General features: G+C 46.1%; 1 protein-coding gene across 1 annotated transcript in view; it reads right to left on the reverse strand.

Annotated features, from left to right (window-relative positions):
- CCDC152 (coiled-coil domain containing 152) overlaps window positions 1-15,172 on the reverse strand; it is a 62,815-nt gene that overhangs the window by 45,688 nt on the left and 1,955 nt on the right. The window contains exons 2-4 of the mRNA XM_088469500.1: window positions 12,812-12,917; window positions 8,810-8,878; window positions 5,320-5,384 (exon numbers count right to left, since the gene is read on the reverse strand). Of these exons, the coding sequence (XP_088325626.1) occupies window positions 5,320-5,384; window positions 8,810-8,878; window positions 12,812-12,917 (240 nt within the window). The remainder of the gene's footprint in view (window positions 1-5,319; window positions 5,385-8,809; window positions 8,879-12,811; window positions 12,918-15,172) is intronic.

Raw genomic sequence — 15,172 nt, forward strand, 5'->3', positions numbered from 1 at the left:
TGGACAGGACAACACAGAAGCAGCCCTTATGTACTGATTACTGAAGCCCCCTTTATGTACTGCAGCCCCAGCCCCTTTTTGGACAACACAGCAGCAGCCTGCAGTCCCAGCTCCCGATAGGATAATCCAGTGAAACAGCAGCATGTGCACAGACAGAGTAGCACGTCTGTTCTGTACACTCTCCACAGCCGGAGTGAAAATGGCACAGATCACCGAGACATTTATACAATCCAAAACCCGCAAGAATCCGACAGCGGGAGGATGACGCGTTTTGCCTCGTTTTTGTATCCGAGTCAGGCGGGAAATTCCGAGCCGGACTCAGATCTCGGCTCGGTTACACGAAGTTCGGGTGGGTCCGGTTCCCCGAAAACCGGACCCGCTCATCTCTAATTTTCACCTGCTTTTGCAGAAATTAAGTGATGATGAATAGGCCCCTAAAAGTTTTATAAAAAAATAACACAGGGACTGGAGAGATATGTTTCTCTGGTCTGAAATCACAGACGTAATTCATTGCGTATTATGTGAAAACGTTTCCAGTGTCTAAACCATTTCACTCTTTATGCCAGAAATTGCTCAGAGTAACGAATCACTTCCCCCGGCAGTGGCAGTAAAAGAAATGTGTTTTTAATAAAGTCGTGCTCTGGGCTAATGCATTGAGTAATCTTCTGGTTAGTTCACTCAAAATGCCAAATTTTCTAATTAAACACAGACCTCGTCATCCATTTGTTTTTAATATGCTCCCCCCATGAATATATTTGGATTGTGCTTATTCAGAAAAATGTCGCTGAGTACTGTGAGCCTGCATTTAATCATTGAGCAATTCCTTATGCCGTCAAGTTGTTAGTTTAAAACAAAAATTATGTTTCAGTTTGTTGTTTGTTAAATTAGGCAAGAGATTTGTTTGCGGAGGATAATATTAAGCCTTGGGTAACATATGAATTGGAGGCAGTAAAACCCTTAACCCTTCCAGACTTATTATGGCTCCCTCTCTCCGAGCAACCCCCAAGTTCCAAGCATTCTAGCTCAATTAGTGCCACAATACAGGTGTGGCATAGACTCGTTACTAGGGGCAAAGACATTTCCTTACCGACACCAGCACTCTCAACATCTTGTATAGCTAGATTAATTGGAAACTTACAGGTGGAGCCTTGGAAGGCTGCAGGCCTGAACTCCCTGGGGGATATGATGTCTGGTGAAGGAGTGCTCCCCTTCTCTGAGCTTCAGAGTAAGTTTAATCTCCCGAAACAGGATTTTTTAAAATATCTGCAGATACGGCACTGGGTTCAGAGCTTGCCCACCTTCAAGGCCCAACATATATCCTTACCAGAGTTTATAGTCCTCTAACCATAAAGGGGGCATTACATGGTGGTATCAACTTCTAATAACGGAGAATAGTCCAAATAAATTCACTTGCTTACAAAAATGGGAGGATGATTTCTCGAGATCGTTAGAGAGGGAGGATTGGGAAATAATTTTTCGCACCTGTTTTAGGATGTCTCGTTGTATCAACCATTCAGAAATGTATTTAAAGTTAATCCATAGATCATACTTCACCCCTGAGAGACAACACAAAATTTGACCATCCATTTCTAAATTTTGCTGGAGGAAGTGTGGAGAGGTAGGATCTACAATGCATCCGCAAAGTATTCACGCTTCACTTTTTCCACATTTTGTTATGTACATCCTTATTCCAAAATGGAATAAATTCATACTTGTCCTCAAAATTCTACACACAATACCCCATAATGACAATGTGTAAAAAGATTTTTTTGAGAGATTTATGCAAAGCTAATAAAAAAAAAAAACACAAAGAAATCACATGTACATAAGTATTCACGACCTTTGCCATGAAGCTCAAAATTAGGCTCAGGTGCATCCTGTTTCCACTGATCATCCTTGAGATGTTCCTACAACTTAATTGGAGACTCCCTGTGGTAAATTCAGTTGATTGGACATGATTTTGAAAGGCATACACCTGTCTATATAAGGTTATACACTTGACAGTGCATGTCAGAGCACAAACCAAGCATGAAGTGTCTGTAGAACGCCGAGACAGGATTGTCTCAAGGCACAAATCTGGGGAAGGGTACAGAAAAATATCTGCTGCTTTGAAGGTCCCAATGAGCACAGTGGCCTCCATCATCCATAAATGGAAGAAGTTCGGAACCACCGGGACTCTTCCTAGAGTTGGCCGGCCGTCTACACTGAGCGATCGAAGGAGGCGGGCCCTAGTCAGGGAGGTGACCAAGAACCCGATGGTCACTCTGTCAGAGCTACAGCATTCCTCTGTGGAGAGAGGAGAACCTTCCAGAAGGACAACCATCTCTGCAGCAATCCACAATTCAGGCCTGTATGGTAGAATGGCCAGACAGTAACCACTCCTTAGTAAAAAGCACATGGTAGCCCGCCTGGAGTTTGCCAAAATGCACCTGAAGGACTCTCAGACCATGAGAGACAAAGATTGAACTCTTTGGTGTGAATGCCAGGCGTTATGTTTGGAGGAAACAAGGCACCACTCATTACCAGGCCAATACCATCCGTACAGTGAAGCATGGTGGTGGCGACATCATGCTGTGGGGATGTTTTTCAGCGGCAAGAACTGGAACACTCATCAGGATAGAGAGAAAGATGAATGCAGCAATGTACAGAGACATCCTGGATGAAAACCTGCTCCAGAGAACTAATGACCTCAGACTGGGGCGACGGTTCATCTTTCAGCAGAACAACAACCCTAAGCACACAGCCAAGATATCAAAGGAGTGACTTCAGGACAACTCTGTGAATGTCCTTGAGTGGCCCAACCAGTGCCTAGACTTGAATCCAATTGAACATCTCTGGAGAGATCTGAAAATGGATGTGCACCGACGCTTCCCATCCAACCTGATGGAGCTTCAGAAGTGCTGGAAAAAGGAATGGGCAAAACTGCCCAAAGATAGGTGTGCCAAGCTTGTGGCATCATATTCAAAAAGACTTGAGGCTGTAATTGCTGCCAAAGGTGTATCAACAAAGGTTTTTTTTTATAATTAAATCTGCAAAAATCTCAAAAAAACTTTTTACACGTTTTCATTATGGGGTATTGTGTGTAGAATTTTGAGGACAAAGATGAATTTATTCCATTTTGGGATAAAGCGTTGTGAATATTTTCCAAGGGAACCTAACAAAGGGAGATAGATATACAATGGGGCACGTCCTAATATCTACAAAAGCTGCTATTGCGCAGATGTGGAGGTCAGACAGCGTACCCACTTTAGGCATAATAATAAATAAGGTTAAATGTAATTGTAATTTTGAGACAGCGGAGAGCAAATATTCTACTATGGTCTCCTCTCCCCTGTGGTTTAAATGGACAGAATATAGAGAGAGTCTGGGAGGACATTCCTTGAAATCTGGTCCCGTTGATCTTGGAATTCTTCATTCCTCTTCTGATATTGATGCTTCTTGAGCTCTAAACGAGTATTGTTTTGATGATATATAACCGATTTCTAAATATGTCGCTATGGAAATGTGATATCTGTAATCAACCCCTGAATGTGTACTGTCTAAGATTCTGCTATTTTATTTTATTTTTATTATTATTAGTATTATATTGCTTTATTCTTTTTATTTAAGTTTATTTTTATTATTATTTCTGCCTCTGTTAAAAGTGAAACTCAATAAAAAATGTATTGGGAAAAAAAAGGATCAGTAGACATAAATACAACAAACGTTTATTTAAACCCCACTACCGCAAATTACTGCTCTTATGTTATTATTATCTTTTATTTTTATGGTGCCACAAGGGTTCTGTAGCGCCTTACAAAGTTCATAAGCAAATGAGCACACAAGAAAACAGTTATTAACAGTACAAAACAATGCAGGACAAGGACATGGCTTATAAACATTATTGCATTAGCGATCATAACACTTAAATAAGCAGCAGGGAGTCAGCAACCAAGTGTTAGGTGCTGTTATTGGTAGTTAGGAGCAAACAATATTATAAGTAAGGGAAGGAGAAGCACGTGGGGGAAGAGGACCAGTTCGTGAGAGCTTACATTATAAATGGGAGGGGCAGACAGGGGTGACACAGAAAGGGTAGAAGCTACAAAGCTTTGATGAAGAAATGGGTCTTGACAGCACGTTTGAAGATTAGTAGAGAGTCTGATAGAGAGAGGGAGAGAATTCCAGAGGTAGGGAGCAGCATGGGCAAAATCTTGGAGGTGGGAGTGGGAGGAAGTAATCAGTGGGCAGCAGTGGCGGAACTCCCAGAGACAATGGAGTCAGTTGCCGCCGGGCGCCAGCCCTGAAGGGGGCACCTGGCTCCATTGTCACCCGGGTCCCGGCTGTTCCACCTACCGGCTTCAGTGAGTCAGTCTTCTAACTAGAGGAGCGGAGCCGCTGATGCTGATCGGCGCTCCTCCTTCGGCTCCACCACGTCTCTCTGGTCGTGCTGTCGCGGACGCCACGTATCATGTGATCGCCATCGACACACTGCTGCTGCGCTGCAACTTGGCACCGTGACCGGCGGCTGGCTGCTGGGAGAGAGTGGCTGGGACCCGGGAGAATGGCTCTGTGGGCTGTGGCACTGCGGACAGGCAGTAAAACAGTGTAAGTCTGTATCTCAGTGTCTGTCAAGTGCAAGCCAAGCCCTATGAAGGTGGTGTGGGGACCATGAGGTCGTTGCTGGGGGTAGGGCTTGTTTGGAGTGCTGAGGGGGGGGGATAGGTGCTGAGAGGGGGATGATATATTTAAAGAGCACATATTTTATCACATATGCTCTTTAAATATATAACCCTCCCCCCTTACATGAGTTTCTTCCAAACCAGTTTGAATACCATTTTGCAGTGCTTCATTGGAAATATCTTCTATAGAGACTAGTGCTGTGGGGTGTAAAATAAGCACAGAACCCCAACACCAATCAGCAATACCTTTAGTTTGTCTAGTGCAAGTTACAGCAGGTAATGGAAGCAAGCATCTGATTGGTTGTTAAGGTTTCTGCACCTGTTGTAATGGATGTTAGTAAATGATAACTACTCTTTTCCCGTACAGACAGGAAAGCTATCTTCACATGCTGTCAGGCGTGTGTGTGTCCCCCAGCCCCACCTGTTCACACACTGGAAATGAGTGAGCATGATAATAATGATGGCTACTCTCGCGGACAGAATAGTAGGGCGCTACGATGCGTACGTCTCCGGGCATGTGCATAGTCGCATTGGTATCCTGCTTGCACAGCGGGCGTCCAGAGTTGTTTTGCGTAATGTACGACACAGAATCAGGCCCACTATGTGCTACATATTGGGACCACACTGTGTATGATTCTTACTAGTATGATTTCACTCTCACCTGGGTGGTATCTTGTAGTTTAATCTCTAATACATTTAGATTCTTCTGCAGGCTGAAGTTCTCATCTAAACATAAGTAAAGGTTTAATGATACTGAGATAAATTAAGCAGAGATAGATATGGTACTTTCAACAAACGCAATCAATCAAGTACATATTCCACACATCAACCCTCTGCTATTTATATTTTTCTGCCGATCATCAGCATAGACCGTTTGTAGGAAAGGTTATTATTATTATTATAATTATTATTATTATTTATACAAATGCTCAGCAACATGTATGGGGATAGGGAATTCTGACCCGAGATAAATAATCAGCCCTAGATTGTGGAAGCAATGGCACAAGTCACATACCTGCCAATAATTCTAATTTTTAGTTTCTCAAAAGGGCGTTCCCTATCAGGAAGGGGCTGATAGGAAATGGATGTAGTTTTGGTGGATCAGACACACAATTTCCAACCATGGACATCAAGAGAAATGCTGGACCCGAGCATGAAGGAGGCATGACCGCGGTGTGTGAGGCGTGGCCACATCCTGCTGTGATTTTGAGACCCCATATCAGCAGTGAGGTGCTGGAGGGGTCATGGCGACACCGCGTTGGAGGCGTATTTGTGCCTTTCTTGCAAACCTGGGTCCCGGTAGTTTGTACTCGCTCCCTCTATCTGTGCCTCTGTTTACAATAGATAAGGGTTTTTTTTTCCCGTTTTATTCGTTTGCATTTAAACAAAAAAGTTTTTGTTTTTTTATAATTTTTCTAATTTTAAAAGCACTTTTATTATTTTCTTTGGTACAGTAATAGACATCTTTACTGTTTCCCAATATTTATTTTTTATGGTACAAGCTGCTTCCCAAATTATTATTTTTTTTACATTTCAAATGGGTGTTCGTGGGAAAAATTACCATTTTTTTAACCGGATAAGAGCGGGAATCAGAAGTGCGCATACCTGTGTTAATGAAAAAATGGTGACGATGGGCAAAAAAATCTTGCGGCTAATTGGATATGTCCCTAGGAGGCCAATTCAGAGTTACACGCATGTCAGCCACAATTACACATTGTGTGCACAAATATATTTGCCTTTTTGATGAGTTGTACGCATATATTTGTGTGTTCTGCCCCTTCCCTGTACGCTGGGTTAAATCGTCATTATCATTTTCAGCCTGCATTTGCACCAACCATATACTAGGAGCAAGAGATAAACTTGGTCTATTTGTGACGATCGATTGCCGCCCAGTTACGCCCATTCAGCTGTAAATGTAGAGTATACTTACTGACTTTTAGCTCCCTCCTTCCAGGTGGGAGCTGTCGGCTTTCACAGCGGAGAGGCATAGTGCAGCAAAAGGGGGCGTGACGTGACAATGACTCATCATTGGAGATGGAGCATGGGGTGTGACAGCACGATCGCGTCATCGTGGCCCCGCCCCCTCTTCACAATGACAAGATTTGCGGCATTGTGAAACAGGGGGCGGAGCCACGAGGACGCGATTCAGTGGGAATCGCGTCACCAGCCCACCCGCTGATGTAGAGGTGACTGAGATGCGTACGATTCTGAATCGCCTGTAGATGTGTGCATTCAGCTCTGGAGCATGAGCACTTCTAAAAATATCCAGTTCCATCTGCAATATATTGCATGCTACCCTACATTGGCCCTTGAGTGGCTACATACAATAACAGCATCTATGGGCCGGTGCACTGATCAAGCGCTCAGATACACACACACATACACACACACACACACACACACACACACAGAAGACTTGCTAGGAGCAGCTGTTACCACTGGGCATATGCAGCTGCCGCATTAAGGGCCTGATTCAGAGCTGGACACTCTGACAAGAGCGCTCGCTCTGAATCAGGGCCCTCCTACCTAAACTTGGAGCGGCCTCCTAGCCGCTCGCATAGCTGTGGGTGACCACCCACAGCATATGCGAGCGGCCAAAAAGATGGTCGCGATGGTCAAGACCATCGCGACCATCGGGCTTGCGACGAGACCCTGCGGTAGGGTCTCGCTGCCGCGAGCCATGGAGTGATTTTGGCTCTATCAGAGCCAAAAGCACTCCCACTGATATCACTAGTGATGTCAGTGGGGCCGGACCCAGACGGTAGGCGTTCCCATGGGAACGCCTCCATCTGGCAGCCACGCCCCCGGCACGCCCACCAAAGGGGGCGTGCTGTCACTCACCATCGACAGCACGCCCCCTTTGGTGCCAGACCCGAAGCGACGGCTTCCCCGTCGCTAGCCGGGTCTTGCGCATGCACACGACGGAGCGGCCTCCGTCGTGCGCATGCGCACTAGGGCACCATCGACCCGCTAGCGAGTGGTCAGCGCTCGCGAGCGGGTCTGAATCAGGCCCTAAGTCCCTTATACAGCATGATATGGCAGCAGTTGTAATAAAATTGTATTATATACTATTGTGGTTATGATTTGAGCCAATGGTCAGGAAGGAGGGGGTTTCTGAGCATCTGGAAACCCTCCAGCGTTTGCTTATGCACTATTTACACCTGTAATTTTAGTTCAGCGTATTTTAAACATGCATGCAATTTAATTTGGACAGGCATGTCAGGAAAGCTTATGTTACCTGTATAATGATTTTGCATTCTTAGGTCATAAACTCTTTACATTTAACTCTGAATCAGTAATTGCTAGTTATGAATATTTATTTTTGCTTGGATATCAAAATGTAAGAAAACATCCCCACAATCAGCATAAGTGACTACAACTATTAATAGATCAGCTGATCTAGTAACCTACAATAATCCTATAGCTACAGCATTCATACAGTCAGGGCCGACGTGATGTAGTCAGCGGGGTAAGCATTGCAAGGAGGCGCCAGGCTGGAGCCCCGCCCTCCCCGCTGCTTGATTTTTGAGCGCCTTTACCGTTTACCTGCACTCGCTGCTCAAACTGTATGACAGCCTAAGGCAGCCGGTGCAGCACAGTGTCATGGGCATGCCTGGCAGGCATAGGCAAAACGATTGGGTGGTCCGGGGGTGGACTAGCCCACCCATTAGTATGGGGAGAGAATTCATCAAGCTCCGAAAATGCAATATATTGATTGCAGGAGTATTCGCCATCTTCAGATGGCGAGTGCTCTCCACTCCGGGCTCGCAACCCTCTCCTTCCCTATGGGAAGGAGCCCCGGGTCGCGAAAAGGGCTCCTTCCGCCGGACATCAGGGCTCTTGTGCGCATGCGCGACCTGTAGGTCACGCATGTGCACTTGTCTCACTGCTCCGAAAGGACAAGTGAAGCCACTTGCAGAAACAGATGATTTTCAGATCAGCAATGATGAATTGCTCCAGCACTCGCGGCGAGTTAGTATGTTAATTATCAACATATTGAATAGACCCCTTAGAGAGAGAAAATGTAAGTCCAGTAAACATTGTGTTCATTTTGTTATTAATTATCCAACAAGCAATTTAGATTTTCATTCTATTTAGATAAATAGATTGAAATAAATAAATATAATAGTATACACCTTTAAATGGCTTACCTCTCATGTTACACTGCAATTCAATTGTTTCTTGCAGACCTTTAAGGACCTCCTGTAATGCAGCACATTCTGCACATATATAAACAGATTTACACCTATAATTACTGTATATGCACTTAGCATTTTCAGAATGGACAAATTTCATGGCTAACTTAGTACTTAATACAATTATACCAGTAAAACAGAATCTGTTGATAAAAATTCATACGGTGTTAAAGTATTCAAAGCAGTAGGGAAAGATAACCACATCACTGTACTAATTTTTACAGTATCTAATTATAATAAACATACATTAAGGACCAGTGACGTGCAGTGAGGTCAATGGCTGGGGAGGCACACATGAAGATGGGTCTGAGTGCTGGGAGCCTGTCTCACCCATCTACTCACTGTAACTCTCCCCTCACTACACTTCAGTGTCCATTGATTCTCCTATCTGCATCATTGTGTCTTTTTTTGCTGCTGCTGACTGAGCACTTCCTGGTCACATTACACATCCAAGGTGTCTATCAGTGCTCAAGGCACACCCCCAAAACTCAGAGGCATGCCTCTATTAGCTCTCTTTCTGTGCAGATTACTGCCCATGGTGTGGCCCCGCCCCCAGCTCTGCAGGCAGTGTCTGATTATACAGAAGCGAGGCTGAGCTGTTGCTGCCTCATCTCTCGTCTCCCTGTAGTTCTAAGGATCTCCACAAAGCTGGTGAGTGTTAAATATAAAAAGTATTACAATAAACAAAGAAGATGTTTAGAAGTTATAAATATCTTCTTTGTATTATTTTAATACAAAGCTGGTGAGTGTTAAATATAAAAAGTATTACAATAAACGAAGAAGATGTTTATAAGTTATAAATTTCTTCTTTGTATTATTCTAATACAAAGGGTAGGCAGCGGAGGCTCTGCCTCCCCTGCCTACCCTGCCTGCACGGTCCTCTCAAGGACTGGTTATCTTCTCAAAATCTTTATGCCCCTTCTACTCTGTTACCATACCTTCCTTTGGTGTCATTCTTACATTTTTTGGCAAAAAAAGATGTCACTTCTACAGCCACAGACAATCCTCTTTCGATGTCTACATGGACTGTTTGGTTGAAATTTAGAAAACTGTGGAGGCCGAATGCCTCTTTCTCATTGTGCCCCCTCTGCTGGGCAACCCTTATTTCCAGTGAGGCCAGGCTTCTTTCCCTATTTCCTCTTGAGTGCAAAAAGACCTTGCCTCCATTAGAGTGCTGGTAGACGTTAGATCCCATAGATTTCTGCCCTTTGCCCAATTCACAGATAAATGTTCAGTATATTCCTGCATTCTAATCCTTTTGCTCTCCTTTTGTCCATGCGATACTCCAACCCTCTCCTCGTCAGATTGGACCAATGTACTTATTGATGCTCATCAGACCAGTCGATACAGACCGAAAGCCATTTCCTTATTATACGTGCTCCCCTCCTCTCTCCCAATCACCGCTCTGGAATGACGGTATGGCAGGAGCAATTCCCGTATCTTCAGTGCAGCCAAATTTTAAATTCCCTGTCTTATTCACTTTGAACTCTTCTGGCAAACACCTATAGAGCGATGTTATATAAATTTATTTATAGAGGTTATCTGTTGCCTTCTAAAGCATCCTTGATCGGAGAACTGATTCATCAACATGCCCAAAATGTGCCATTTCTCCCGCCACACTATCCCATTGCTTCTGGGATTGCTGGCTGATAAAGCAGTTTTGGACCTTAGTCAAGCAATAAACTATGTTGGATTTGATTAATTTTCTCCCCTTAACTCCAGAGTGGGTGGTCTTGGGGACCTTCAGCCGCAAACTAAAACTGCCCCAAGGCAGCAGAAAATTATAATCTCTGTTGTGGCTCGTAAGGGTATTTTACAACATTTGTTATCAATTTTCCCATCTTCTCTGATGTTTTTCAGGGACAAGCTTTTCTTTATTTTCCAATACGGACTGGATTGAAGCCTCTCTCCACAGGGAAATACAGGTTACATTTTTTTTAAACTACCTGGGAAAGCTGTTTTGACTCCTTACCTACTGATATTAATGGCCATATCCAATTAGCCCCGAACACTGTTCGGGCGCTAATTGATCCCCGTGATCGGCGAAAAACAGGGATTTTTCGCCGATTATCCCCGATTTTCGCCGATATTTTTTTTCTCCCTATCCTATTAATTTTGCCAAAATAATAGGAAAGGTCGCCCGTTAACACATAGGAGCCACGATACCCTCACAGACCTATGTGTTATCGCCCTTTCTTGGGCGAAAAAACGGCACTTATCGTTGATTATTTTTCAGGACACATCAGGTCCCGAAAAAAAACCCTGATAAGTACCATTGTCAGGCCGACTTCGGGGCTAATTGGATAGCCCTGAGCAAGCCCCGGGCCAATTAGCCATGGTAATTTACCGCGGCTAATTGGATATGGCCCATAATCTCAAATTAGATCATGCTTTAAAACCACACAGTGTAGAAGAAACGTATATTGTTGAATGACCCTCCTGTGCTGTGAACTAGCTTTTCAGCTATTTCTCCTCTCTGTGTACTCCGTTGCCTTCTGGTTTGGGTGACCCCAGCCTCTCCCTTTAATACCTCCCCATCCCTCTATGATTATGTATCTCCTTTAGATTCAGAACGCAATGCCAATGTTTTACCCAGTTCAGTGATGATCACAATCTACATGCACGTCTGAGTCGCACGGCGCATGAGTCAAGTTTCATTATCATTGTCGCCGGCAGTGAGGATTTGTTGGCAAAGTGATTAATTGATAGGCAGGGACCATTTGTGGGCGGCAACAGGGCGTGGTGACTCAGCCGCAACCATTTCTGCCTGCCACTGTGGTCCCATTTCGTAGTAAAAATGGCTCCGCCGCCATAGTTCCCGTGGCCATTTTGCGCGACTATAGGGCTACTCAGAAGGCCAATTATCTACTGAACTGCGACCGATGCTGCGTCTTTGTACACAGTCGCTTGGATTTGCGAAGCCTCCGGTGGGCGTCTCAATACAAATCCAGATGGCTCTGACATTTGCCTATTTTTGCACAGCCGATGCGTACAAATTCGCAGCGGCATTAGCGTCCATCTCCGAATCAGGCCCAGAGTTCTGATACGAGTAGTCCGCATAATGCCTCATGCCATGCACCGTTATGCTTAACGGTGGACACGATGGTGCCAACAAGCCCGGGTCTGAGTAATTAGTACCCGCTCCACTCCCCCTCTTGTGCGCCGGTTCATTACGTACATGTGGCTACAGAACATGAGCAGCCAGCACAGACCCAAAATGCGCAGAGATGAGATAAGCAGGCATACTGTATGTTCAACTCCACTACGGCCCATGGTCAGGAAGGGCCTCGGTATTGTTACTGGTGCTGAAGAACTGATAGGACCCGTTCTGATATCCTCTGTATTATTACATCCCACGGGATTGGTATGATTTACCGCCGGACGCATGTTCAAATCCTGACGCCGGAAGACCGGCACAGTGAAGATCCCGACAGCAGCTAAGGTGAGTACAAACTAACCTAACCTTCCCTTAGGGGTGCCAATCCCAAACCCCCCTCTAAGTGCCTAACCCCCCTCTAAGTGCCTATACCTAACCCCCCATTCCCTGCAGCCTAAACCTAAGTCTCCCGGGGGTTGCCTAACCCTAACCTCCCCCGGGGGTGACCACCCTAACCCCCCCTTCCCCTAGCCTAGCCCTAACCCTCCCGAGGGGGGGTGCCTAACTCTAAGTCCCCCCCGGGAGCCCCTAACCGAAGCCTCCCACACCCCCCCCTGCGGCTGTCCACGCCTGGCTTACCTTCGATCGGGATGCCGGGCGTCGGGTTCCCGGTGTAGGTAAAATGACAGGCGTCGGGATTTCGACGCCTGTCATTAGACCCTTGCCGGGATTAGACAGTCGGGATGCCGATGGTCGGCATTTAGTCCGTCGGCATCCCGACTGCATACCCATCCCACAATATGTTACCATGCTGCATTCAGTGTGTGTGGAGCAATAATACATCCAAATCCTGATCAAACCTTTTGTGGAGCTCTGTTGTTTTGTCTGACTAATAATCCACATCCGCCTCGATTTTTCCAGCTGTATCTCCAGCAGGTTATTTTTTCCATTAACCTCTGCAAATTTCTGTACGGACAAAAAAGTATTCTGTTATGCAAAGCCCAACTCAGTAGTGATAATTGCACAGGATAATGGAGTGGCTTATACAAGTGTATGTGCCTGCTGTTAGATAACTGCACAGTATTCCCTGTACATACAGATGTGTCCTCACTCGTCTTTGCTGCAGTCTGAAGTGGATGGAGATAAAGTACCAACCAATCAGCTCCTGTCACTGGCTGGAGTAGCATCCTTCATGGGCACCCGGGTTTACCAATGACCACTGTGTACATGACACAGGTGCAGGCTGCACACACACTTTTCTCACATGAAACGTGACACTCTCATTCGCAATTTAAACATCTAACTGCTCTTTGGCTGTTGTGAGATAATCACATTAATCTGAATGGGAAGCTAATAGGGAGGAACAATGACAAGGAGGAGTTTGAGAGAAGCCTTTTTCTAGCAGGAGAGAATATGTAAGGGCCGATGCAGTGTTGAAGGCCGGACTGTTTTGCGGATAGGTCTTTCATGTTTTTGCATGTATGGGTGATGCTGGGTCGTACACAATTCAGCTGCAACTGAACAGCTGTAACTGGGTGGTAATGGGGCATTCTCCCATAGGTTGATGTTACTGCAGACTATGCCAAATTGTGCCTCCGTGGAGATATGCCTGTTATCAGACGCATGTCTTGCACCAAGGTTAGGACTGGGGCAAGGACTAAAGATAATAGCTATTGTGATCGGATCACTGGTAAAGTGGTCTGTGACAGGGACATTTATCCCAGATTCCTATCCTATGTGTTTAAAATCCCCAGGGGGAAAGTCTGCAGTGTTGCAGGCTTGAGTCTCAGCTTTTTGAAAAGCCGGTTTGGGTCCTGGGAGTTGTGGGTGAGAGGAAGGGCTCCACCCACGGCCACTCCAGGTTTTGGGCCTTTCAGCTTGGTAACAGGCTCATTAGGGCTTCCAGCTGAGAATGGCCAACATATGCTTAGTTTGTTTAGGGCTGAGTGTCTCACCTGGGTGAGCAGACAGGGAGTCTGCTCAGAGACCCTGGGAAACCTAGCTATGAGGACTGTGCTGTGCTGTGCTGTGCTTTTGCGGCTGGTGAGGGCATTAGGCCCTGCCAGGATCATGTAGTGAGGGAAATCACTTGTGAAGTGAGAGCCCAGACAGGGCTAGGATTTATGTTTATGTTTTCTTTATGTAACCTCTGACATTGTACAATAAAGACTGGTGCCGACCAGCTTGTACTCGCATCCAGACTGGTGTGCTGTTTCCCCGGCTGCTGTGTGTGTAAGAAAGGAGTCCTTCTACCCAGGAGTGGGACCCTAACCCGCCTGAAGGTCACACTATGTAATCAAGACCATGGCTGGGGACGAGGCAGTCACACAGGTGTGTAGAATCAGGGGCGCCGAGAGGAGAGGGAGTGGGTTCAAATTACCCAGGCCCGGGCTTGCTGGAGGGGCCCGGTGGGGGCCACGGTCCGGCACAACTTTTCCCTCCCTCTTACATCACAGCAGCTAAGAAGCAGCCACAGCAGTCTCCTATGCCTGTGGGGGAAGCGATGAAGCTGATCGCGCCCCCCACTGGTTATGCGCGGGGCTGAGGGGGCTCAGAGCGTCCCCCTCCCCAGCGTGCAGCACTGCTTCACGGCGCTGCAAAACGTTACTTTTTTTTACCGAAGGGGGCGTGGCCATGCCGTCCATGATTAGGCCACACCCCCTTTTACCCAGGCCCGCCGCGGCTCTTGGCGGGCCTGTGTATAAATGTACAAGGGAGCAAATATACTGTAAAGGTTTTTATTTGTGTACGCCATGCGGCTGTAATTACGGAAGACTTGTGGTTCAGCTCCGCATCAGACCCTTACTGTTCAGGCAGTTAGAAGACTGGATGAGCAACTAATGCGCCTGATTCAGAGATGGCTGCTATTTGTATCGCTGCTGCCTCATTTGATGCAACAGCGATGTGAAAATATGCTAACCGCAAGAAGTGCGCATTGCAGATCCAAATGCTGCGTATTGGACCACCATTGCGCCCATCGGTTGAAGCATCGGCTATCTGAGTGAACGTACGGCTACTCAAAATGGCCATCTCAGCTCCATAGCCGAGGGCAGTAAAATCTTCGTTGGAAGACACAGACACTGGCCTCGCCACTCCCAGAACGCTGGCCCAAGCCGCCCATTCCCCGCCCCCCAAATGGCCTCAGCATGTCAATCATTCTACTACACTGCGACCGTAGATGCAGAAAGAGACCTGCACATGTGCACATCTCCAACTATCAG

This window comes from Taudactylus pleione, unplaced genomic scaffold (genome assembly GCF_031769625.1).
Source record: "Taudactylus pleione unplaced genomic scaffold, aTauple2 ptg000092l, whole genome shotgun sequence".
Taxonomy (NCBI): domain Eukaryota; kingdom Metazoa; phylum Chordata; class Amphibia; order Anura; family Myobatrachidae; genus Taudactylus; species Taudactylus pleione.